The 25470-nt window shown below is 48.5% G+C and overlaps 1 protein-coding gene across 5 annotated transcripts in view; it reads right to left on the reverse strand.

Annotated features, from left to right (window-relative positions):
• Positions 1-24859, reverse strand: part of ABCC8 (ATP binding cassette subfamily C member 8) — a 76767-nt gene extending 51908 nt beyond the window's left edge. For 3 of the 5 annotated variants that reach the window (XM_042906403.1, XM_042906401.1, XM_042906400.1), the window contains exons 1-7: positions 24712-24859; positions 23378-23519; positions 18397-18518; positions 12584-12750; positions 10685-10927; positions 9675-9863; positions 2645-2809 (exon numbers count right to left, since the gene is read on the reverse strand). In XM_042906403.1, coding sequence (XP_042762337.1) covers positions 2645-2809; positions 9675-9863; positions 10685-10927; positions 12584-12750; positions 18397-18518; positions 23378-23519; positions 24712-24859 — 1176 coding nt within the window. The remainder of the gene's footprint in view (positions 1-2644; positions 2810-9674; positions 9864-10684; positions 10928-12583; positions 12751-18396; positions 18519-23377; positions 23520-24711) is intronic. The other 2 variants (XM_042906405.1, XM_042906404.1) reach the window with 1 other exon arrangement.
• Positions 24860-25470: the final 611 nt, after the last annotated feature.

The following is a 25470-nucleotide window of genomic DNA, read 5'->3' on the forward strand; positions in this document are numbered from 1 at the left end:
CAGCTGTCTGTTTTAATGTGGCTGTCTTCAACCAGGGGAGGGGTGTGTTTGGAGGCCGTGTCTTGTCTTAACTGAGCCTTGAAACAAAACAAGGGATCAGCTTGGGAAGGTCTTTCGTGAGACATGACATACAAGTATCGATCAGCCCCACCACCATGGGAGTCCTGCCCCCAGAGGACCTTGTTCTGTCCCCTCAGGGCAGATGGGGAGCAGCCATGGAAATGGCTCCCTGTGGGCTCTGATCCTAAAAGCTCTGTGTGCAGAGTGATCGTGCCTCCTAGAAACATGGCAATTTTCAAGTTATGTGCTCTTAAACAAGGAGAAATGCATTTCTGTCTTCAACATCCTAGGGATGCCTCCTCTTAAATGAAATTCTATTGTGCATTCTGTTGTCAGGTGGACTCCCAGTCCTAAATTCATCTTTTGTGAAACCCAAGCTTTCTTGTGGATCAGGTCTGCTTAAAGCATGAACCTATCGTATGTCTTTTTTGAGTTTATATACACCATGGGTACAGTTTAAAATAATGGCAATGACATTTTTGGACAGATCTAGGCACGGCCCAGGTTATGTGAAATCAGTCTTCAAAGAATAATAGTAAATTTAGTTTTAGTGAAGTAGGAACATAGAGTAATCTATCAAATAAAGCATTATTAAGTAAAGGCTAGGATACACAGAAATCCACAATTGACTGATAGCTGGTTTATGTCCACAAATTATATATATAATACAAGCATGGGGCTTAATAACTTTTCATTCAAGAACTGTCATTCTTCTCAAACCCATGAAGACGTAGACCTTTATCTACAATTTTATGTAAATCTCTGAAAAAAAGGTTTGTTCTTCTAATTTGTTTTATAATTAATACCAGCAGTTTCTTTTTGTGGCATATGAATTTAGCTCTCCTGGATTCAGACAGTTTGATAAGAACAATTACATGCTAATCCATTTAAAAACCATATTTGGCTCTTTTAGCGTAATTGGAAAATACTGGGCTAGTGTGTAATTTATGACCTACAAGTAGAAAGATTTAATTACAAAACTGACTACAAAATTGGCTGTTGTCTATGGTGGTATGTGCCTGCCAGTCAATGGAAGAGTCTGTGCAGAGGCTGGGATTTTCAGAGAGGTTTTCTGAACTGAGAAATGACTTTGTTCTTCCTAGCTTTGAGCCCCTGTGAATCTCAGAGGGTCTTGTATTTTCCTGGGCTCTTTCCACCACTCTCACATGATGAGGAAATGATTCTGTTTTCTCAGTGAAAAACCACTGGGGATGGGCAGCGTTGTCATGTACAGATGCACAATCTGTGCACAACTCCAGGGGGCACCATTCACATGGACTGTACTAAGATAACCAGAGTTTGGACTCTGACAGGGTCCCCAGCCCAGGTCATACCCTTCTCCTCTCAGTCCCTTTTCTGCAAAGCCTCTGATCCTGGCTCCCAAGGACCAGTCAATGTTAATAATGAAATGAGAAATATTTCTGTCCTGAAGTGTGATGTGGCTTTGGGATTTAGTCACAACTTCTGAGTGTTCTACTGACTTCATGGGAATTTCTGGGTATGGCAGAATCTGCTAGTTGTCTCCCAATATCCATTCTCTCCTTTTCACGAGAAGAATTTCTAGCAGGGCATATATAGCTGTCAGGAACAAAGACCACACTTTCTAGCCTCTCTAGGTGTGGCCACATGGCCAATTTCTCATCGATGGGGTGAAGAAGGACATGTGTACCTTCTGCATTATGATTTTAAAAGAAGGCAGCATTCCCTCCTTTTGTCCCATCTTTCTTCTCTTGCTGGTTTAAGTGTAGGCCCAGCATTGGCAATGTCAATAGTCATCTGAAGCCATGGGGCAGAAGGCACATGAGCAGGCTGGCAGCCTTACAGAAGGAGCCAGGGTCTCTGACAAGTGTGCAGCTGCCACAGCAGCCCTGACTGTGTGTGGAAAACAAACTTTTGTCCTACTTAAACCACCATCTCACTGGGTCTCCCCATTCCAATGGCTGAACCAAAATTCTAAAGAGAATACTAGGGCTTGGACAACTCTCGTCCCTGCCTTGCCTAAAAGTGCCCTGAATCCTTCCTGATTTTGATCACCCTTTAAACCCACTCTGGGAAGGAAACCACAGGGGGAAGGAAGAAGGACCTAGATCCAAGGGACTAGGTCCAAGGTTTAAGAGTTCAAATAAATCTTGCTGGGCCAAGATTTAAGAGCTCAAATAGACATTAGAGGCTCTCTAGTCCCAGTAAGTCAAGCTCATTTATTTTTTTTTGCACCCAGAGAAGACTGGTAGCAGACCCCTGGGACAGAATCTGGGGAAGGAGTCTGACGCTGCATGTGCATTCAGCAGGAAAGAATGTGGTGACCCATTAGTGACATCTGTCCCATTCTAGGCCAAGCAGGTGACATCACAGACCTCGTGCAAGGCAGAACCAGGGCTAGAACTATCGCACTCCCTGAGTCCAGCCCAAGGCACTTTGCACTCTTCCTACACCTCTTTGTCAAAGGTTATTGTTTCAAAGCACTGCTAAAGGGCAACAAAAAGATAAACTCACACCGGAATTATTCTTAAGTGCCCATGAGGATGAATAACGGCGGTTCTTACTGCTAAGTGAAAACATAATTAGCCTGTATTGCAAAAAGTACCTGTATTGCTCCTCTCAAGTTAATTCCAGTTTCGATGGCGACATAGTAGGATGCTTGTAGAAATGTTCTTTGCAGTAGGAGGGCAAGGAACAGAAGCACGGCCAAGACGTAGGCATTAGCAAGGAACTCTTGGGATGAGACAAAGTAAACCCCGAGAAACTGCGTCTGAAAGAGAATTCAGAGGTGGCTGTCGTTGCTAGCAAAATGACCACTATTAGCACCTGTTACTGTGCCACAGTGGTCATTATTATAAGACCCTCCATGCTTGCAAAGCTTTATGCAGCTGTTTATGAGGGAAATTAGACTAATAAATCCAACTAAACATTCTTCTAGCCACAGGGAGGGGTGCCTATCCCCTCTTTATCATCCTACTTAGGAGAACAGAATGTGGCCCAGTTCTAACCTCATGCCCATAAATATGACTCTCAGCTTTGTGGCCACCGGGCCCAGGGGAGATCACTCTGAATGGAACAAGAATAAATAGAGCAAATCACAGAGCGGCCAAAACCAGAACTGCCTGAACAAATCCCACAACGTGTGTTCTCTGCTACAAAAAAACCGGAATGAGCTGAGGTCTTGTCCTACACTCACCGACAGCCTGCCCTGTAGAAATTTCTGGGGAAGAAAGACCAATAGGAAAACTGTAGTGCTCCCAGGCGAGATGAAAAGTCATCACCTATAATAGGCTGGAGAAGATTTTAGAAGCCCCTGAGCCTCGTGGGGTCCCGGGACGTCCTTTTAACTTGAAGGTCCTCTTGTTGCACCTCTAGCAAGATCTCAGATGATAAGCACTGGGAAAAACCAAACATTTTGACTCTGTTGCTAAAGATACCAGGAAACAACAGCATGCCTGTTTCCAAATTCAGCATCAATAACTCCCAGGAAAACTCTGATCCTGATTAAACCTTTGCTCCCCAGCAGAACCACATCAATGTTTCCATGAAGACAGCACTCTCTCCCCTTTCTGAGACTCTGCCCTGAACTCCAAAAGCCATTTGAAAGGGGATAGGAGCTGCTGCAGGCTAAAGGGTGGTGGGAACATAGTGATGAGAAGGAGGCTGAGGGCATGTCTATGGCCAGGATTAGGTCCAAGGGGTCAGAACTCTAAAAGGAGTCTTTTTTCCTAGAGTCAGAAATTCCTGGATCTCGGATACAGGGCTATCGAATGGTAGTAGAAAAGATCTGGGCCTTCTAAACCAGCCCTGCTTCATGGAGCTTACGTCTATCATCTCTCCCTGGATCTGTGGGAAAGGAGGCTTTTCACAGACACAGAGAGAGGAAGCAGGAAGCAGACACAGAGAGACCACTGAGGTCTCATAGAGGAAGGCCCTACCAAGGCCTGAACCCCTGACTCTGTCTCATTTGTCGAAGAACCAGAGGGAAAAGCAGAAGGAGAAAAGAGAGGGTAGAGGGTGGGGGTGGGCTGGAGGCAGCAAAATGGACCTTAAAATTAGGCTGCAGGGGTTGAGACCCGTATCCTACAGGCAGGATACAATATTTATCAGGTACAGAACTCCATTCTCATAATACACTAATGAGAAGAATGCCATTATGAGCCTAATTTTGTACATGAGGCAATGGTGTCTCAGCATGGCTATGTGGCTGGTTCAAGGTCACACGCTGATAAGGGACAACATGTAAACATGAACCTGTGTGATGCCAAAACTACGACCCTAGATGTACTACCAAAGCCTTATCCAGCCTTTTGACCTTGAGTCTCCCATTGTCAGCTACAAGCTTATGACTTGTGGGGGACAGAAACATGGCCACTTGGCTGGTTCTCAGTCAAAAAAGAAGGCATGTGGGTTTGGGAAAGCCTGGTCCTATCCAACACATTTTGGAATTCTTAGGTTCTATCATCTTCTGCAGAGACCCAGCTCTGGAGAATGGAGCCCATTATATTAAAGCAACAAAGCACATCATGGGAATTTACCCCAAAGGAAATAATTTCACACCAGGAAATAGCTGTATGTGAAAAAAAGTATTCTATCTCTGGATTATAGCAAGGGGAGAGTCTGAAAAGCCATGTGAATGTCCAACCATAGAGAATGGTTAGGTATGGTATGATGCTCATGGGAATACCACACACTCAAGAACACTGATCATCACAAAAGCTCTCAAGCAGCAAGGACTGCCATGCATGTGCTATGTCACAATGATCAGAAAACACATAGGCTGGAGAATGAGGACTAGAAAAGTCAAGTGATCACATATGTTGGTGAGAGTACGGGTGGCATTTGTTAAATACACTCATCATTGTTTTCACATTTTTAACAAAACAACAAATTCTTTTTTTGCAGCTTTAAAGGCAAAACCTTGACCCCTTCCCCCCATAACACACACACACCACAGGGTCAGAAACTATATTTCTTTGGATCAAGAATTTCGTGGCCTATTAAAATGAAAATCTTCCTGTAGGTATAAGTCATTAGGACATTATTGATCTCTCTTCAAAGAGAGACATAAAAGGTATGGAGCCCAGAATAGCTAAGTTTTTATTAAGAAGTGGGAACTAAACTAGCCAAAGAGACCTGAGGTACTACTACCCAAGGAAGGCAGGCATTGGGGAGGTTTAAATGGGTATGAGGGCACTGACATTGCCCAGCACCTTGAAGGCTAGAGAGGAAAGGCCAAGGACCTGCAACATGACATCTGGTGGGAGTTAAATGCTTCAGAAGATCAGATACCCTCGTCCCACATTTTCACAAGCTCTCAGGGAAAGAAACTGTGTTTGTTTCCGGGGGTGCTCAATACATATTTTAAATCAATCAATGTATATGCTCTTCCTTCCCATCTACTTTTTATAGAAGTTATACATTTCCCATTTTTAAGTGTTTATTTTTGAGAGAGACAGAGAGAAAGAGTGTGAGTGGGAGAGGGGCAGAGAGAGAGGGAGACAGAATCCAGAGCAGGCTCCAGGCTCTGAGCTGTCAGCACAGAGCCCGATGTGGGGCTCGAACTCACAAACCGCAAGATCGTGACCTGAGCTGAAGTTGGAAGCTCAACAAACACCCAGGCCCCCCTACATTTCTCCATTTTGCAGTTGAGCTGGGTTCATTGCACAGGTAGGACTAGAACCTAGGACCCTTGACTCTATAGTTCTGACCCTCATTATCCCTGTCTGGCCAGAGATATGACTGGAAAGCCCTCCTTCCCTTGTTCTCTAGAGCTTAATGGAGAGGGATCACATGGGCTTTTGCTTCTTATTTTGGCGGGAACCAGAAGATTCATTGCCCATAGGTCCCAGCCCTGGAAGACCCTGGGTGAAAACAATGACAACTATCTTTGAACACTCATGGGCCAGTGTACCCAACCATCCATCTATAACCAGTTATGGTGGTTTAGAGCCTGGATTTAGAGGTTAGCCACATCTGAGTTTGAGTCCTAGATCATTATATATTAGCCACTGTGTCTTTATGTAAGTTCTTCAAACTCTCTGAGCCTCAGTTTCCTCACTGTAAAATGAGGCCATTAAGGGTTTCTACTCAGAGAGTTGTTGTGAGAATTTAACGTAACAATGCAGCTAAAAATATCTAGTAAGCATAACACTCAATATGTGGCAACTTCTATATGATTCCCTGAAGAATCATTTCTCCTGTGCCTCCTGAATGTCAGGCATAGAGCTGGGTGTTGGGCACCCGGAGGTCAGATAATGCAGTTCTTGTCGTAGGGGACTCAGGGTCAAGTTGGGAAAGAGACAAAGGGTTTTTGATGGTGCAAGCCCCGGATGTTATGGAAGCACAGAGGAGGGGAATCTAACCCTATTAGAGGAAGTCTTCCTGGAGGAGGTGACATCTGAGCTGAGTCTTGGTGGCTGAGAGGGGTTAGTGAGAGGAAGGGAGTCCTGCCAGGCCAGAGCAGCTGCATGGGCATTGCCATGAAGAGACCAGCCCACACACTGACATCACAAAGTCACAGAAACGCATATAAATTTACACAGTCACCCACAACAATAGCTACAAATACGTGTACTCAAATAGGGACACAGACACACATGGAAAGAGATAAACCAAGAGACACAGGACAAATAGAAGGACATACATACAGAATCATAAACAGTTTCCAGGAGAACTCATTCAGAAACACACGTACACTCACAAACTTACACACGTTTCCCCTCTGAGGTTAGAGGCTGTTTGAAGCTTTGGCCCTCAGATCAAACCCAGACTGTTCTTTCTCTGCTCAACTAATGGCCTAGGGCAGCGCTGGCAGGTTTCAGATGCTGGCAGTTCATTATGAATCCAGTTCCCTTGCCCTGCAGCCAGATCAGTGGCATCCACAGCAGGTGACAGATTGTGGGTGGGGGTTAGGTGGGAGAGGAGGCAGTAGAGGGGGAGGTCATGGGCTGCTCCCAGCCAGGGTCCCAGCTTTCCCCAGGGTGTGGCAGACGGGGCAGGAGTGTGGAATTAAAGAAGAAATAATGTTTGTCCTCGCAGATGCCAAGGGCGGTGTGATTCCTGCCAACTGTGAGTGTCCCGGAAAGGGAAGGGAGGACAGGGCAGCCACTGACAATGATGTAAACAGTTGTGTCCGGCTGTGCAGACTACAGCAGCGTGGATCGAGGCTGAGTGGAAAGAAGGGCTTTCTCACAGAGAGGGTTGTTAAATGCTGGCACACGTAGCTAGAGAACTTCTGTCCTTGTAGGTTCATAAAGACCAGAACAGCACCTGTCTCTCTGAGTTAGAGCCATTGGGAGGCAGGGGGATGAACCAAATGACCTCAATAAATGACCGCTCTGCCCCATTTTCTGGGTCCAGAAGCCCAAATGAGAATTAAGCCATATCCCAGGCAACCACACGGTTGAGGATTCTTTGCTGCTGACACTGGAGACTATATTTACTTTCACCTCTTGTTTCAGTGTCTGTAATTTGCTGATTGTATTTGGGCTGCAGGGAACAAATATTAAATCTGATAAGGCCTGCAGCCACTGAGGCAGAGCCATCTGTCTCAGGGATTTATGTACTGACGAGTAACCAGGACAAGAGCATTCCAACGAGAGGGCGGTAAATCCCAGGGTTGGTACACAAATAAAGAGAAAAGAGACCGCAAAGCTAACGTTCGGATGAGCTAAAATTCTAAGTGCTGTTCTCACTACCTCTCTGGCACATCCTGCCTCAGAGCTCTCTCACCAGCAGAAGCCCACCAGAGCTTTGGGAAACACAGGAAGAAGACAACAATGTGGACAAGCTGACAAGGGCTCTGGCCTGTGACACCCCCCGCCCCCCAATAGTAACAACAGGCCCTGTTGCTACAGGGTTATCAATGTAGAGTATTCTGGAGTCATCTATGGTCAGACTAGAACTGAAGGTAACACTCTTGTAGACAAGAGGAGATGGCCCTTCCTCTCTCTTTTGGGGCCAAGTACAGCTCAGAGGCTCAAAAGCCATCAAGGTCGAAATAAGCAAGAAGAGTCCTTACATTCGTGTTGAACTAGAAATCTGCCCATCTTAGCCTGGCCAACTCATACTCATACGTCAAGGCCCCATTCAAATGCTAGCTCCTTTATGAAGCTATCCATGACTACTGGCTGAGTTCCCTGTATACACCCCCTCATAGTAGGGGATATATACTATGGAGTGAAAGAGACTTGGGTTCAGATTCCAACTCTGTCGCCAAGTAACCGAGAAACACTAAAGAAAGTTACCTAACATCTCCACACCTCAAGTCCCTCATCTGTAAAATGGGGATAAAAATACCTACTTCGTAAGTTATATGGTATGTGAATGATATCTCAATAAAGCTGTTACCAAAAAAAAAAAAAAAAAAATTACCCTAAAAGGTTGTGTTAGGCATGAGATGTGACAACACATGCATAATTCCCACAAGCAGCCGTGCATGCGTTAAGTGGTCAGGACGTGGTTGTCAGTATTGTGAATGGTCCTCATCATAACCATTGCCTCTGGATTCCCACAGCCCAAACCAGGCCTGGCACAGAGTAGGGTTCAATAAATATTTGCTGAATAAATCAGACAAACAGATTTGGAGTGTCTCATACTGCTGATCAGAAGTGCTCAGCTGATTAATTATATCTCTTAAAAAACTTAATATAAACCTCCAGAGGATTAAATGCTCTCTGCGATCTTAGAGCCAAGGAGATGAATAGCATTACACAAGGGAATGTCATAAATCATTAAGGTCCCTAATTAGCAATTCTCAGCACCATTTTCAGACTGTCTGTTTGTGGCCAGAAGTTTACAATGATATTCCTGCTGGGAAAATAAAACTCTGAGTCTTGTTACACGTGAAAAGTTTTCCATTTTGTGGCCATCTAAACCTAAGTGGCAGCAAGGAAACAGATAAAGGAATAAAGTACCCCACCCTCATCCCCAGAGGGGATGCCATTGCCCCAGCAGGGAAAATCAACCCCCACAAAGATTTCCTGCTTCTTTCGTCCAACGGGTTTCAGTCTGTAGCATCTTTAAAGTTGCAAAGGCCATTGGATATCATCTAATCCAATGAGTTTCAAGTACTTTTAAAACATGGAATCCTTTTGTAAAAAGAATTTTTGATGGGAAAGGCCCACATATTCATAAAACTGGGTCAGCTTTGAGTGAAATCTGGAATGGGGGGGGAGAAACTCATGGAGGTTTCCCTCTTGTCACCCCCAGCAGCAACCTCCAAGATGTCCCTGTAGAGCCTTGAATGCCAAGATATACAGAACTGAAGAAGACAGATTGTGAAGTTGTTTAGAATCCATTAGGATGATGTAAACTTAAGCCAACATATCCAACAAATCACAGAAGCCGTAGACACTGAGCAAACAAATGTACTTCCTACAACTTTCTGAATGAGTAATAACTGGGAGAGGAATTATGGCAATGATGGCAAGGTGAAGAGATGGCAAGAGCATCATAAATCTTCCTGGGGCACAAGCTTGCCCCCTGGCATTTCTGTTAACCACATGCAGAGCATCTTCTAGAGGGAGATATTGCCAAGGGCTTTGTGCGTGTGTGATTGGCCCCTTGCACATTCTCATGTACAAGGGAAAATCTTCCAAAGGATGCCCTGCTCTACCCCTGGGATGGCCTACCTTGGGCTGGAAGACGCGGTTTTCCTTCCCAAGGTGGTCCACAATCCCGAAGATGCACAGCGGCCCGGCGAAGCCCAGCAGGTCAGCCAGTATACGGAAAGTGCTGCTGAGGACCAGGCGTCTCCCAAAGGCACGGCAGAGTGCCTGCCAGATGGCCCGGGCACCCTGCGTGCTCTGCGAGTCCTTCTGCTGCCCAGAGAGACCGATGGCCTGGTCAGAATGGCAGAATCTGGCCTCCCAGGAAGTCCCTGGTTTCTGCTGCCTGGGGAAACTTTTCTGCAGACAGGTGAACTCCAGGAAGAAATCACTGAACCATCAAGTGCATGGTGAGGTGGGCCCTCTCAACACCAACACAGTCCAGATGGGGAAACTGAGGCCAGATGATTGATCAAGGTCACACAGCCGGTCAGGGACCATGTGATGAGCACAGCATGTGGCACACTCATTCGTCACCACCTGCATTGCATCTGCCTCAGTGTCTACCCCTCCTCCCCATGCTAGGGCGGAGGCAGCAAAGGAACACTGGACTGGGAGTTGGGACACCGGCTCTGCCACCTACCAGCTGTGGGCCAGTTCTGCGCCTTTCTCAGAGCCTCCGTTTCCATGGTAGTGATAGAGGGAGACCCCCTACTTGGCTCAACTTACAGAATTCGTGCAAGTGTCAGGCCACTAAATCTCTGCTTTAATATGGGTGAACATTCCCACCTTGATAAGTCACTGAACTCCAGAAGGAAGAACATAGGACATGAGGGAATGCAGTGGGGTCACATCCCTTCTCAGGACCTCAGTTCCCCCCATGTGGACAACAAGGGTGTAAGGGCCATTCTAGCTGTGACAGTCCTATGAATCTTTAGTTCTGGACTTGTCCCTGGTTCACTGTGTGACTCAGGGCAAGCCTCTTCCCCACCATAGGCCCTACCAGGGGTTTGACCTGATGCCTTCTGAGGTCCCCATCTGTGACTGTAAATTAAAGGGAGGGGGACGGATGGTGAGGCAGGGCCCCCACTGACCGCTTGGGTGTCGAAAGCCTCACAGAGCCGCTGGTAGTTGGTGAGGGCCCTCATGGCAATGGGCAGCTTCCCAATGGCTCGGAGATCAATGGGCTTCTTGTGGGCAGTCTTGATGAAAGCATTCATCCACCAGTAGGTGCCTTTGGATAGCAAATTCACGAAGGGCTGCAGGAAGCGCACCCCCAAGTCCTGTAGGTCCTCAGGGGGCTTTACCTCCCTTGGCGACTTGAAGAAGATATATCTCTGTGGGGCACATGGGTCACAGGGGATGGGTAAGTACAACTTCTCACCACCCTCCACTTTGCCCCAGAAAAGATCTGGGGTTGTGACACCCCACCCTTGACCTCTAACATAGGGGGCCATCTCTTGCCTATTCCCAGGAAATGGGTCCCCTCCACACCTCCTGGCCATCAGTGCCAGGGCCTCCTGGCTTATAACACTTCATTGAGGTCTGCTCTGTATCCCCTTGGCTGGGTTGGGTTGGATCTAAGCAGGACTGGGAAAGAACAGAAATTTCCCGTATACCATCTTCCCCACAGATCTGAGGACATTACCATGTTTCATGTCGGGTTTGCAGGACATGGAGCCCTGCAGACCTGCCTCTTCCACTTACTAGCAAGGTGTCTTTGGACAAGTCTCCTCTAAAAAGTTTCCTTTTTAGAAAGTCTAAAATGTGGGTGGTACTTGCATCCCAGGGGTGCTGTGAGGGTCAGTTGAGGCAGGGAGTGAGGTTGGCCTTTGTACCCTGTAAATCACCAACTAAACAGGGGTATCAGAGAAATGCAAATGCAAGTAGCACTTAACACTTATCACCCAAATGGGGCTGGCCCATTGCTTGTTGGAGGAAGGGAGACGGTTGTCGTATTCATTGCTAGTAGATTATAGTCTTTCTGGAAGGCAATCTGCAACATTGATTAAAATTTAAAATACACAGACTCTTTGAACTAGCAACTCCACTCCTTGGACTCTATCCCAAAGAAATAAAAACAGCAATACATAAAGATAGAAGCATGTTGAATACACCATTATTTGTGAAGACAGAAACTTGGCAACACAGTGAATGCCCATCAATAGGGTAATGGCTGAATAAATTATTGCTCATCCACACGATGGAATATTATGCAGCCATTAAGAAAACTAAATTAGCCATACCAGACTTGGAGGGAGTCCTAAGAGATATCTGTTGGGTGAGAAAAGCAAGATGCAGAAAACTGTGTATAATATGATCCTATTTTTATAAAATGAATATTGAGAGGAAAAACCTTACTCTTACATGTGTTGAGAAAAAAGAACCTTAAGTAGATACAAGTATATGATATTATACTAATAAAAACCAAGAATGGAAGTGCACATATTAGGTTGTTATCTGGGTTACTTGGGGAGCGGGGGAAGGTCCAGGGAGCATAGAGTAGGAAGAGAGGAAAGAGGTAAAGGGAATAAGCAAAAATGATAACAAAACAAGACCAAAGACATGTATGCAGCCACATTTACTCATTCAGGTATATGTGAAACTATGATGAATACATTAACTCCCTTCCCCCAAAACAACAGAAACAACAACAGAGCTCGGGGGAAGCCAGTACTTGAAGCTCTTTTCCCTCTTCTATGGGATTAAACTCAGAATCCTTCAACCTTGGCTAACACATCCTATCACTTCCATTCCCTCTGGGATCCTCGGGTAGAGGGCAGTGGGACCAGATGGAATGTTCCTCTCAAAACTCCCCCACCGGCCTCAACTCTCCTTTGGGGGTGGGTAAAGGAGGCTGACTGCTTCTAGGGCTTGGCTAAGAAGCAGGGTGGGGGCCCACATCCAGGGGAAGGACACTGATCAGAAGCCCCGCCCTGGCTAAGGTGTGTCCTGAGATGGGTGCTGGGGTGGCTCAGGAGTGGTCTTCTTACCCTCACCCTGATGACATTGACCTCCACCAGGAGCAGCATCCCGTAGAGGATCACCAACAGCCCCGTAAGGCAGAAGCGCAGCTGTGAGAAGCCGATGGCATGGTCATAGAACTTGACGAACTTGATCGTCTTGGTGATGAAGGCCAGGGTCCAGTAGACTAGCAGGGCTGCAGGGGAGAGGACATGTGTGTGTGGATTTGCATGTGTGTGCAATCATGGGTGTGCAAGTGTGTGGGAAAGAAGGAGAGAAAAGAAGTATGTCAGGAAGGACGTATCTCTGTGAACAAGCCACTGTTATGGGTGTGAGAGCACATTTCTGAATAAAAGGCTGTGTGTGAATATATGTGTGTAATTTTCAGATGGTATACATCTGAAACATTAAAACATTCATGATAGGTATGTTCAAAACATTAATAATCTTGTAAGTCAAGGGGCACCTGGGTGGCTCAGTCGGTTAAGCATCCGGCTTCGCTTCGGGTCATGATCTCACAGTTTGTGGGTTCGAGCCCCGCGTCAGGCTCTGTGCTGACAGCTCGGAGCCTAGAGCCTGCTTCAGATTCTGTGTCTCCTTCTCTCTCTGCCCCTCCCCTGCTCGCTCTCTTTCTCTCTCTCTCTCTGTCTTTCAAAAATAAAAAAATAAACACTAAAAATTTTTTTTTTTTTAATTTTGTAAGTCGAGCTGGTCAGCCAAATTTCCCTTTACAGTAATTAGTAAGAAAAATAGGAAAATTATGTCTTGAAGTTAACTAAGTTGTAGGCGCCGTGCCAAGGAAGCATTTTAAGTATTATCTCACTTATTCCTTACAACAACCTTGTGAGGGGAAAAGTGCCATCACCCCTGATTTAACAGACAAAGGAATTAAGGCTCAGAAAGGTTAAGTAACTGCTCAGTCGGGAGGTGGAACTGGACCAGCCTGATGCAGAGCCCATGCCTGGAGCCTCCGCCCTATAGTGGTTTGCTTGTGGAATTTCTAAGCCTGGAAAATCTTAAAGATCCTTCGACCCACTCTTTCATTTAATAGCTGTCCTCCTCTATAAAGGGGCCCTAAAGAGGTTGTGATCTGCCCGAGCTCACTGCAAGCTTGAGTGTCCCCAGGATAGAGCCCACTACAGCATGATGATGCTCCTCATGGAGCCTGGGGGACTGGGGGGTGCGAAAAAGGAAGTCACAGTTCTGTGAGGCAGTGTGTACGGTGGTTAGAACAGGGCCTTGCAGCCAGATATATTTGGGCTCAGATCCTGTAATTTAATAGTTATGTGACTTTGGGTAAATCATTTAACCCATCCAGGCCTCTGTTTCTTCACCCATAAAAATGGGGATGATAACAGCACTTCCTCAAAGGTTGCTGTGAGCATTTAGCACAGTGGGCCTGGTACACAGCGGGTGGTGCTCTTTGGACATCAGCTGTTAATATTTTTATTATCTCCAGATTTCAGACCTGGGACCATAATCATCAGAAGCTATCAGTAGATTCTAATCTCTAAATTCTCACCGCTACCACCTGCCAATAAACCACTGTCAGCTGGCAACCAGAGGAAGGAACAATAATAAGCCCCCCTTTAGGAGATGCTTGCTTTAGCGTAGGCAGCTCCTTCCCCCTCACTCCCTACAGTCCTATGCAGATAAGGTCAGCCTACATTCCCTAGAGCTCCTCTCTAGTGGGGCCACAGAGAAGGAGACACCTTCAAGCTGCCCTCCATCCCTAGATGGGCCTGGTCACACAAATGCCAGGGTATCTCTTGGAGACAAAAGTTGGGATCTGCCCCAGCCTGAGTCTGGGCTGGGAACTAGGCCAAGATGGTCAACTTTCCCAGAGAGGGACAAATGCCATCTATCTCAGGTTCCTGGGTGAGGGCATTAGGATAGGGGGCAGAAGTGTCTGCTTTCTGCATGCTACCCACCTCTTGACAGGACTGGGATGATAAACCCCTCGGCTTGGTCTGGTGACGAGGTCACAGGGATCCCACAGCTGGAGGCCATCACCCTGCCCCCACACCTACACTCCCCAGACAGGACTTGAGCATCAGAACCTCTTTGGCCCTTCATGAAGGTCACTTTTGGGAGCCAAGACTTGAAAATACGCCTCACATGGGTCTTAACAGATGTGGTCTGATTTGCTCTTCATACAAATCCTATGACTTAGACAGGGACTTATAATTCCTGTCCAGATACAGAAACTGAGGCTCATGGAGTCTGAGTTCGTGTCCAAGGTCACACAGGGAGTTAGTGGTGGACCCAGGACTAAGCCCAAGGGTTATTTCCACAGCGCCGGACATCGCAGCCCTCAGCCAAAGCTTAGGGCTTGACTGAGAGAAAAGCAGAAAAGGACAGTGGTGTGACAGGGGGGCTGTGGGCAAGTTTTAGGTTCTGAATTCTCATTACCCCAGCATCTTCCCTGTCCCTTTCCACACCCCACCTATTACCAAGTTCTGTCTACTTTACTTTTTTTATTTTTATTTTTTTAACGTTTTTAAATTTATTTTTGAGACAGAGAGAGACAGAGCATGAACAGGGGAGGAGCAGAGAGAGAGGGAGACACAGAATCAGAAACAGGCTCCAGGCTCTGAGCTGTCAGCACAGAGCCCGACACGGGGCTCGAACTCACGGACCGTGAGATCATGACCTGAGCCAAAGTCGGACGCTTAACCGACCAAGCCACCCAGGCACCCCATGTCTACTTTACTTTTAAATATCTGGGCCACCTGGGTCACCATCATATCTCCTCAGTGGCCACCATCATATGTCCCCTGCACTACCTGGAGGGCTTTCTCATGGTTTCTCCTCTTTCCCTCTTGCCCACTTCCAGAATTGCCTCTGTAAAGCAATGTATGTGATCAAATATGATCTCAATGCCCATGTTCCTAACAGCATTATTCATAGTAACTAAAAGGTGGAAGAAACCCAAGTGTCCATTGACAGATGAATGGATAAGCAAAATGCATCATATCCATACAATGGAATGTTATTCAGTTTTAAAAAGAAAGAACATTCGTCAGAATGCTACGTACTACATGCTACAACACGGGTGAACCTTGAGGATATTATGCTAAGTTAAGCAAGCCAGTCACAAAAGGACAAAACAGTGTATGCTTCCACTTATACAAGGTACCTAGAGTAGTCATGTTTGTAAAGATAGAAAGTAGAATGGTGGTTTTGAGGGGATGAGGGGATAGGGGAGAGAGGAGAATATGGAGTTACTGTTTCATGGATACAGAGTTTCAGTCTGGGAAGATGAAAAGTTTTGGAGATGGATGGTTGGATGGATGGATGATGATGGCTGCGCAAATGTCAATGTCCTTAATGTCACAAACTGTGCATTTAAAAGTGGTTAAAATAATAAATTTCATGTATAAGTTACATACACACACACACACACACACACACACACACACACACACACACACCCCCCTCACACATCCTAATCCTCAATGCCATGGGATAAAGGTTAATGCCTGGGGTCTGCCCCAGCCTGAGTCTGGGCTGGGAACTAGGCCTAGATGGTGAACCTTCCCAGAGAGGGACAAATGCCATCTATCCGTGGGTGAGGGCATTAGGATAGGCATACCCGCCTGGTATGGTTCCCACCTGCCACTCCAGCCTTCAAAGTTCAGCTCTCTCTGCTTTCTGCATTCCAGTCACTGGTTTTCTTCCAGATTTCCTAACGTGCTTCTCCTGTCTCAAGACATGCTGTTCCCTCTGCCTGCAATGGTCTCCTCTCCCTTCTCCCAGGTAGTTCCTACTATCCTTCAGTTCTCAGCTCAAATGTGACTTTTTCATAGAACATTTCCTTGATCTCATCTGGTGCCTCAGGACCAAGGTCATTTTGTGGGTTCACCTTTCTGCAGGATTCCAGACCTGTGACCAGACAGGAGTCTTCTCAGAGGGCCAGCTGCTCCCCAATACCCACTGTCCTCAATGCCTGCAGCTCATTGGGTACTCCTCTCTGCTTTTCCCTGTTCTAGAATTTCTGGCTCTGCAGAGCAAAGCTCTACCAAAAGGGAATGGAGGGAGTTAGTCCTTGTTCTTTGGAGAAGAATGGTCCATCGATAGGTGGTAATTTGTGCTTTAAGGAAAGAACATTACATGTTTTCCGGAGAATGAGAAAATAAACTCAGCAAATGACCAGACAGGATGTTTCTGGGGGCAACAGTCCATCAGGCACTGGGGTTAATGAGGGGTTCTCTGCATGAGGAGATGCTTCTGAGTCTTCAGGAGAGGGAGGCTCTCTGAAGTCTGTACTTAACATCTCTCTCTCTCAACTTGTGCCCCCTAGTCTCCCGACCACACTCTCATGGGGTCACCTGGGTAGGGGGTTAACCTGGATGATCCTGATAGAGCCCAGCTCCCACCCTACATGGGAAAATACCCTCTGCCCCCTCATGACACTGTGCTGTCTCTGGATTGGCACAGAGTGTTCCAGACTCCAGATGCCAATTAGATGTTGTGACTCCTAAAAATCATAGCCTGACTTAATGACACACAGTCTGACCACAGCCTAACAGTCAGAGGTACAGCCCTGACCTTCGACATGCAGACTGAGCCAAACACAGAGGTAGACCTCCAGATTTATACCTTTGGCCCAAGTGGTTTGATTACCCTTAGACACACAGTCTCAGAAGCAGTTAAGAGCCTCCTTGGGTGCCAGACTCCTGGGATCTAGACCTGGTTCTGCCCCTTGACCGGTAGGGAAGACTAGTAAAATCACTTAAGCTCTGAGTCTCAATTTCCTGTTGTGTAAAGGGGAGATAATAATAGTACCTACCTCTTAGTGTTGTTGTAAGGATCAAATGAGTTAATGTGTCAGGACATATCTGACACATAGCAAGTGTTAAATGAATGTTCGCTGTCATTGTTTGTAACCTCTCTGAGTTCAGTGTCCACATCTGTAGAATGGGGATAGCAATGATACCCATATGGAGATTGTGGAAATCAAGTGAAATAATGCATGTAAGCCTGGCACACAGTACATGCTCAACAAACATCAATAGTCATTCCCCGGGACCCCAGCCACATAGTGTCAGAAGGTTTAAGTAAGCACTCCTTCTTGGATCTTTCTAAATGTTCACAAACTGCAGGCTCTAACTCTGGGGTCCTGGGGTCTAGGTCTTCTCTCTCCAGGTAACCTCATCCACACTCAAGCTTTAGGTGCCACCTGTAAGCCCGTGACCTCTGAAAGTATACATCTCCAGTCCTGACCTCCCTCAAGTGCCCGGCTCATTTATTCACCTGCTCATTTGACACATGGGTTGGCTGCTTCAAACTCAACATGTCCCAACCCCGCCCCAGCTCTCCAAACCCCAGCCCCTGCTCCTTTGCCATATCAGTTATTAATACCATCACTTGCCCAGGTGCTCAGACCCAAAGCCTAGGTGTCTTCTCTGTTCCTCTCTTGCCATTCTTTCTCTTCCTCTTTTGGCTTTGCCCACACTGGACTATTTGCCAGTTTGTTCCTACCAGAAGGCCTTTGCACTTGCTATTCCAAACCACGGAAAATTTCTTCCCCTAAATACCCACACGCTTTCTCTCATCAGAGATCTTTCCTGACCACCCTATATAGACAGCAATACAGCCATCACACTCAAAGACTTGCTCAGCTTTCTTTTCTTCACAGCATCATTCCTCCCTATTTGTTTATTCACTCTCTTTGCCTGTCTGTCTTCTCCCACACCAGAAGGCAGGGATTGTTTCAGCTCCACTTCCGAACCTCTAGCACCTAGAACAATGCCTGGCACATAGTCAGTGTTCAGAAAACGTTATCTGAAGGAATGAATGGAGGTAACCATCCCTCTCCCCTCCCCTCCCTCTCCCCTACCTATCAGCAGCTTGGGGAAGTTGGAGGTCTCGATGTTGTGATAGTAGACCACGGAGGTGACAGCAGCCATGAATGCCATCCCGGCTGGCATGTACAGGTGGAGATGGCGGGATTCAGTCACCCTGGGATGGGGGAGAGGGAGAAAGAGAGAGAGATTGGAGGTAGATGGGCCAATAGCGCAGCCCAGGCTTTACGCTTCGGATTCAGCACACAGTAGGGCCTCTGGATCATACACACAGCTCCACTTCTTATACTGACAGCTCTGCCCAGCCTACACAGATCCCAAACATGCTCTTTAGTTAGGGGCCCCCGAGTCCACACAATGAGACTATGAGGGCTCAGTATCCAGGCTTTGGAACTCATGACCTTCTCTCCCTGGGTTCGCGCTTATAGAACCTGCCATGGGGAAGCCAGCTTTGGCAGTCACAGCTGGAGAGTCTTCAGCCTGGAACCACTTCTCTGGGAGTGAACACAGCTGGCTTCCTGTCCCTGGGGTCCCTTGGGCAGTACAGGGACCCCTACACCACAAGTCTGTTAGTGACAGCCCCACTTAGCATGAACAGCATAAATCAGCATTGGACCCAGCCCCAGGTGGTGCAATGACAGCACTGATAGTCAACATTTATTGAGCATTTACCCTGTGCCAGGCACTGTTCTAAGCACATGATGTATATGAACTCATTTAATCTTCAGGAAATCCCACGAAGTCTGTACTCTTAGTCTCATTTTACAGTTGAGGCATAGAGAGGCTAAGAGGTCACAGTTTTGGTTTCTTCCCTTGGGATGGTGATGGAGGCCAATACCAGCTCATCCCCTCCCCACTGTAACTCACGGAGGTCTCTGTGGTGGGTGGACTCTGGTCTGGTGACAAGACCTGTAGGGAGCCAGAGCTCTCTCAGATTTCACGCTTCCCCATGACTGGTGAGGAAGCTCATTACTTAATTGGCCTAACTGTGCCCTTCCACAGCTCCCTCCTACAGAAAGCAAAACCCACACTGCTCAGCCTGGCACCAAAGGTCCAGGTGATATGGCCTCAAGCCACTTTTTCAGCACTGCTCAGCCCGTTATTTCTGCTGAGGCCATTTTGAGACCCCCCCCCCCTCCATTTCCAGAAGGCCCCCTCCAACTTCCCACCTCGGTGCTGCTCTTGCTTGCATTGCTCCTTCTGCCCAGCATGCCAAGCATCCCTGCCCTCAAGAAGCTGACAGTGGGGAGAGGGCAACCACGCTTGGAGCTAACCTCCTGTCTAGGCAGTCTAGGGAAGTGATATTGCAGATGGACTGAAGGTTGAGAGCGCAAGAGTAGGTGGACAACCAAGGAGAACTTCACAGAGGAGGTGGCACCAGGCTGGACTTTGAAGGGGGAACTAGAGTTCAACAGAGAAGGAGGGAGGACATGAGGAGAGCCATGAGGGGGCCCTAAGTAGTCTGGTAAGACTAGTGTATAGGGTGTAGAGGCAGTATGGGCTGTTGATCAAATAACATGTTCTCCTCCTGCTTTGCTAAAAGAACCACAAGTTTGTTCTAGCAGCAGTGGGCCCAGCCCTAGGGAATGGATGGTGATTGGTTCAAGCAGCCATGCAATTCCACATCCCTTTGCCAGTGATTGGTCTAAGGGTGGCCATATAACCCAATGCTGGCCAATGAGATGCAAAGGAAAGTCTGCAGAGGAAGATATCATGCATAAGGAAGAGACATATGAGAGCATGTCCCCTTTGCCTTTGCCTTCCTTTTTTTTTTTCTTAATTTTTTTAAATGTTTTATTTATTTTTGAGACAGAGAGAGACAGAGCACGTGCAGGGGAGGGGCAGAGAGAGAGCGAGACACAGAATCTGAAGCAGGCTCCAGGCTCTGAGCTGTCAGCACAGAGCCTGTCGCTGGGCTCAAACTCAGATTGCAAGATCATGACCTGAGCTGAAGTCAGCCACTCAACCGACTGAGCCACCCAGGCACCCGTGCCCTTGCCTTCCTAAGTGATATCCGGAGCTTGGCAGCCATCTTGTGACCATGGGGAAAGATTCGGTAGACACACAGAGGATAAAGTAGAAAGATGGGAAGAGTCTGGGTCTCTGATGACATCACTAAGTCACCAAACCAACTAGAGAGGTGGCCTCCAGATTTCTTAATAAATGAGACCATAAATGTTGATACTTTTTAAACCTTAGTTAGTGGATATTCTCAGCAAAAGACTTATACAGGAGGTACAGGGCAGTCACTAATGGGGTCACTGGGAGCAGCCAACACCCTGTTCAGGGGTCTTCAAAACTCCTGCCTTTGTACTCCTTGAAATAAGTTTTTGAAAAAACTTATACTCCACACATTTTTAAGTTAAATGTTATATCATAAGTTTAAATAAATTCATTTTTGCAATAGGAGGTAGAAATGATAAACATTTGATATAAGTAAATAAGATGAAGATTAACCATAACTGAAATAAATATTTCATGACATAACTGAACAAAACAGACTTTGGCTGCTTTCCTGAATAATATACACTGAATTAGGTTAGAAATTAGGTAAAAGTTTTTTATATATGGGTTTTTTCCAGTGTATCGTGATCTAGGAAAACATTCTAGTTATATTGCTAAAAAAAGTATTTCCTCCCTGACTTGTACTGCTTTTGGTGTTCTAAATTCAGAGCTCCACACAAAAACAAAACCCAAAGGAAGAGAGGAAGCCCTATAGGTTTAAGATGCCTTAATTAATCACTAAATGCGGCTTACCCTAAACTAAGCCAGAGTTTGAAGACTACTGCTTTAACTAGCCTCCACTGCCCCTGCCCCTAGACTCCCAGGTAGGTCTGCAAACCCAGGCCAGGGTGGACTGGGGGTCCCACAGGGCAGGATCTGTGGCCTCTCCTCTTGTCTGCTCCCTTCCTATGTCCTTTCTTCATGCTTGCCTGCCCAGGGGTATGGGCCCACAGATGGAGGCCAGCAAAGACCAGGTGGCAAGTGTCCAGTTCAGGAGCCAGCCTGCCTCCTGGGGAGGAAATGGCAGTTTGCACTGAGCTGGGGAGATAGGGGATACAGATGCAGCCCCACACAGGAGGGGCTGCTGGCAGCGGGCAGGAGGGAGTCCCTGACCTGGTTCATTCTGGTCTCCCTCATTCTGGGAGATGTACTATCTGCCCAGGGCTCCGCTATTCCATTTCTGCACCCTGTCTGTACTCTAACTTCATCCTCCATGGCCCTGTGAAGCAGGCAAGGCAGGGATTATTATGCTCATTTCACAGGTAGAGAAAGTGAGGCCCAGAAAGGCTGAGTGACTGCTCTGAAGTCCTGTAGCTGATACGCAGCAGAAGCACCAGCCGATGACCCAGGTCTACCTCCTCCACAGGCAGGGTGTTTTCCTCTCTGCCACTACACTGATTATAACCCAGTGAGAATTTCTGGCCTGGGGGCTCACAAAGCATCCTTCCCCTTTTGAACATTTGTGCTGCTTTGGAAGGGGTATCTGGATGGGGGATGGGAGGTGGACTTGTCACCTGCTAGTTATGTGGCAGCAAGCATTCCGGTCTTCTTGCTCATCTGGGGGACTCTGACAACCGGGAGGAGCCCCAAGGCAAGCAGTTGTCCCAGAGACTTCTGCTGGAGCCAGCATGCAGGGACACTGGGGGTGGGACAGTGAGGTAGTGTGTATGGGCTGGGGGATCCCATCCCCCTGCTGCTGGCTGGCAGGAGTGGAATCTGGGCATGGTCTGATTCCAGCTCAGAGTGGTTGGACTTCTGATATTTTAGCCACATGCCCTCCACCCTCCACCACCCCCTCACCCAGGCAGTCGCTCAGCCTTCCTCCATGAGATGGCTGCTTCATCTCCTCCTTCTGCACCCCCGCTGCTGACACACCATTTCTGGCACTGTCATCTCTCACCTAGACTACTATAATCACCTCCTAGGTGCTGTTTCTACCTCCAGCCTCTCCCTGCCTCCAGGCTGCCCTGGACACCTCCCAGGGTCCTCACCCCAAAATGCTGTGCTGACCATGTGTCTCTTCTGGTCCAAACTGCTGACAAAACCCAACCCAGACACAGCCTAGCATTCCAAGCCCTCCTGGAGAGGCCCCCACCCTGATTTCCAAGCCCCTGCATCCATCACTCCCCTGCTTGTGTTTCATGCTCCAGCCCCCAAGCACTACTCTCACCCCAACCTGCTTTCCTTCCAGTGCCTTTATTCCCCCTCCCTCCTGACTCACTGGCCCTCCCTCTCCGGAACTCCTCTGCTGTCAGACCTTGTCATACCTCCAGACTCAGCTCAGGAGCCCCTCAGTCACGAAGCTTGCCCAGTCCTGCCTTCCTCTCTCCTCCCAGAGTTCTTACTTGTACCATTATTTCATTTCTTCTCTTAAGGAGTCAATAAATATCTATGCGGCTTTGTCACGTGCCTTGTGCTGTGACTATAAAGATGGATAAAACCCAACTCTGAAGAACTTTCTCACTCAGGGGGAGACAGTTTTGCAAATAGACAGAAACTTAAAATATGGTATGATCTGTGCTGTGACAGGGGTAAGGAGTGTTCTGTGAGGCCCAGAGGAAAGGTGGGTGAGGGGAGGCCTTGGGAATGAGGTTAGAGACGGTGGGGGGTGCTGACTGCGAGGACCCCAGATACTAGGCTGAGCACCTGGAAACAACTGGGAACCAAGGGAAGGTCTTAAGCAAGAGTGATTTTTATTCTTCCCAAGAAGGGAACTCTAGCAGCTTGAGGAAGAGGCAGGGCATCTTCCACAGGCGTTGGGGCATTCTAATAGACTCTAGGATTATTTCCCCAGGTCTTGGCATGCAGATCCATGTTCCCTCTACCCTGTGACCAGGGCCTGGGTCTCACTTGTGTCCAATATCTGGCACAGAAAACCAACAGGACATGTTGGATAAATGGTTGCTGGATTTACTAGCAAATGCTACTGTCTCATGGAATACAGGTGAGCTGGGGTCTCCTCTGGCCTTCTGGGAAGCACCTCAGGACAGATCCACTCTCCTGAGTACTCACCCATCAGATAGGATGCCCTCTGCGATTTCACACACCAGGACGAAGAGCAGCATGAAGGTCAGGATCCAGCGCAGGTTGTGCCCAGGGAAGTGGAGCCATGTGCTGTGGTGGATGTGTACCTTGGAGCTTTGACTGCCCCATCCTGCAAGGAGAGCCATGGAGAGGTGGGAAGCCTGGCTCACCAGGAAGAGGGTGCATGAACCCCGGGAGAGTGCTTGGGTATTGAGCCCACAGTGGGGAGTGTAACCATCTGTACACCTGTGCATGAGAATGCCCGAGTCTGGTACCTGTGACCTAAGTGTCCAAGTGTGAAGCCTGGACCCATGCAGGCCCTCCTATGCAGGAACTCATTTTATATACTAACCTCTTGTATGACAAATAATCATGTAAATAAACCATTTGTTTGAGAACATATGCTTCTTCCTTATTTCTAATTGTCAATAACTAGCAACTCTGCCTCTGCCACATCCTTCCTTTCTTAATTTTGTTACAATCTTTCCTTTCTTCCCAAAAGCTGTATATGAATTTTAAAATTTGCCCTTTAAAAACATTAGAGTGAATTAACAAGTTTTGCAGATGCAGGGGGTGGGGGGGGGGGGGGGAACACCCTGTGAGTTGACAAAGCTCTAGCCAGCTTGGACAATTCGAGGTTCTGAAGAGAGACAAAGAGGACCACAGTGAAAAGGCATGCAGGATGGTCCTAACAGTGGTGCCCAACTTTGCAGAGGGCTTTCAAGCGGTGACGCTGGTCCAGATGGAGTAGCAGACAAGAGGACCCACGTCCCTAGCTCCTGCCTCTCCTCGCTCAGGGCGCGTGGGACCCCCAGGGACCTGCAGAGGCTACTGATCACTGTCTGGCGCAGCCCCAAAACACACAGGGGCTCACAGGGCCTCCATTCCGGCTCCCGAGGCCAGGCTGCCCTTCTCCCTGGGCCCAGCCTCGGCTGACCGGGAGAGTACCTCGGGGGAGGGGTGCCCTGTCTCCCTACACTGTACTACTGGGGGTACAGCCCGAACCCCTCCCAAACATTCCAGCGCCCACACTGCTTTTCCTGTTCTCCATTTCAGCTTCGGCTCTGCGGTGGAAAACTTGGGGGGTCCCCTGAGTCACGAGCGTCCTGTGTTTGGTGCACCTCAGGGAGGGAGGGGATGGCAGGGCCGGCGAGTGCGGGGACCGCGGGATACAACACAGAGCAGGGGATCCCGGGAGGGAGGCGACTGCCGGTCGGTCGCGGGGCCCGAGGGGGGAAAGGGAGCCGTGTGGTGCGCGGCGGCGCCTCCTCCTCCCTCCCCGCCTGTGCCCTCCCCTCCTCCGCCGCTCCCCGCGCGCTCACCGATGAAGAGGATGGGGAAAGTGATGAAGAGCAGGAAGACGTGAGGCACCACGTTGAGCGCGTCCACGAAGCAACCGTTGTTGAGGACGCCCTGGTCCACCCGGTAGGCGGCCGAGTGGTTCTCGCTGCCGCAGAAGGCCAAGGGCATGGCGGCGCGGGCGCGGGCGCGGGCGCGGTCTGGGGCTCCGGCTCCGGCTCCGGCACCGGCTCCGGCTGCGGCTGGCTCCACGCGCCTCCCGCGCCTCTGTCCCTCGCGGCTCGGCGGTCCGACCCGGCAGTCAGGCCCCCGCCCCACCCCCGCGGGCCCCGCCCCGCCGGCGCTCCCGCTCCCCCCCACCCCGCCTCGCGCCACTACCTGCGGGGCCGGGGGGCGGCCAGGAGCCTGAGCGGCCGGGAGTTCCAGCTGTGGTGGCCTGCGCGCCCAGATGTACTGGGGACGCTTTGAGTGCCCCGCTCCACGCGTGCGCTGCAGGAGAGGGGGGAAGCAGGCTGGGTGGGTGGGCACGCTCGAATCTAGGTGGGAGGGATGCGGGGTGCACAAAGGAGGAAGATCCGAGTGGGTGCTGAGTGCGCGCTTTCGGGCCTGAAGTGCTAGCTCACTGCCCCTGGGCTGAGATGTGCGTTCACCTGGGCTTGGCGAGGGTGGGTGTCGTTAGATCAGAGGGTCCTGGTGGGGGCAGAGTGGAGCAAGCCCTCACCCCAAAAAGATAAGAAAAGCAGGGAAGATTTGGGGAACACTTCAAATATTTTTCAAAAGTG

The sequence above is a fragment of the Panthera leo genome, chromosome D1 (genome assembly GCF_018350215.1).
Source record: "Panthera leo isolate Ple1 chromosome D1, P.leo_Ple1_pat1.1, whole genome shotgun sequence".
Lineage (NCBI taxonomy): Eukaryota > Metazoa > Chordata > Mammalia > Carnivora > Felidae > Panthera > Panthera leo.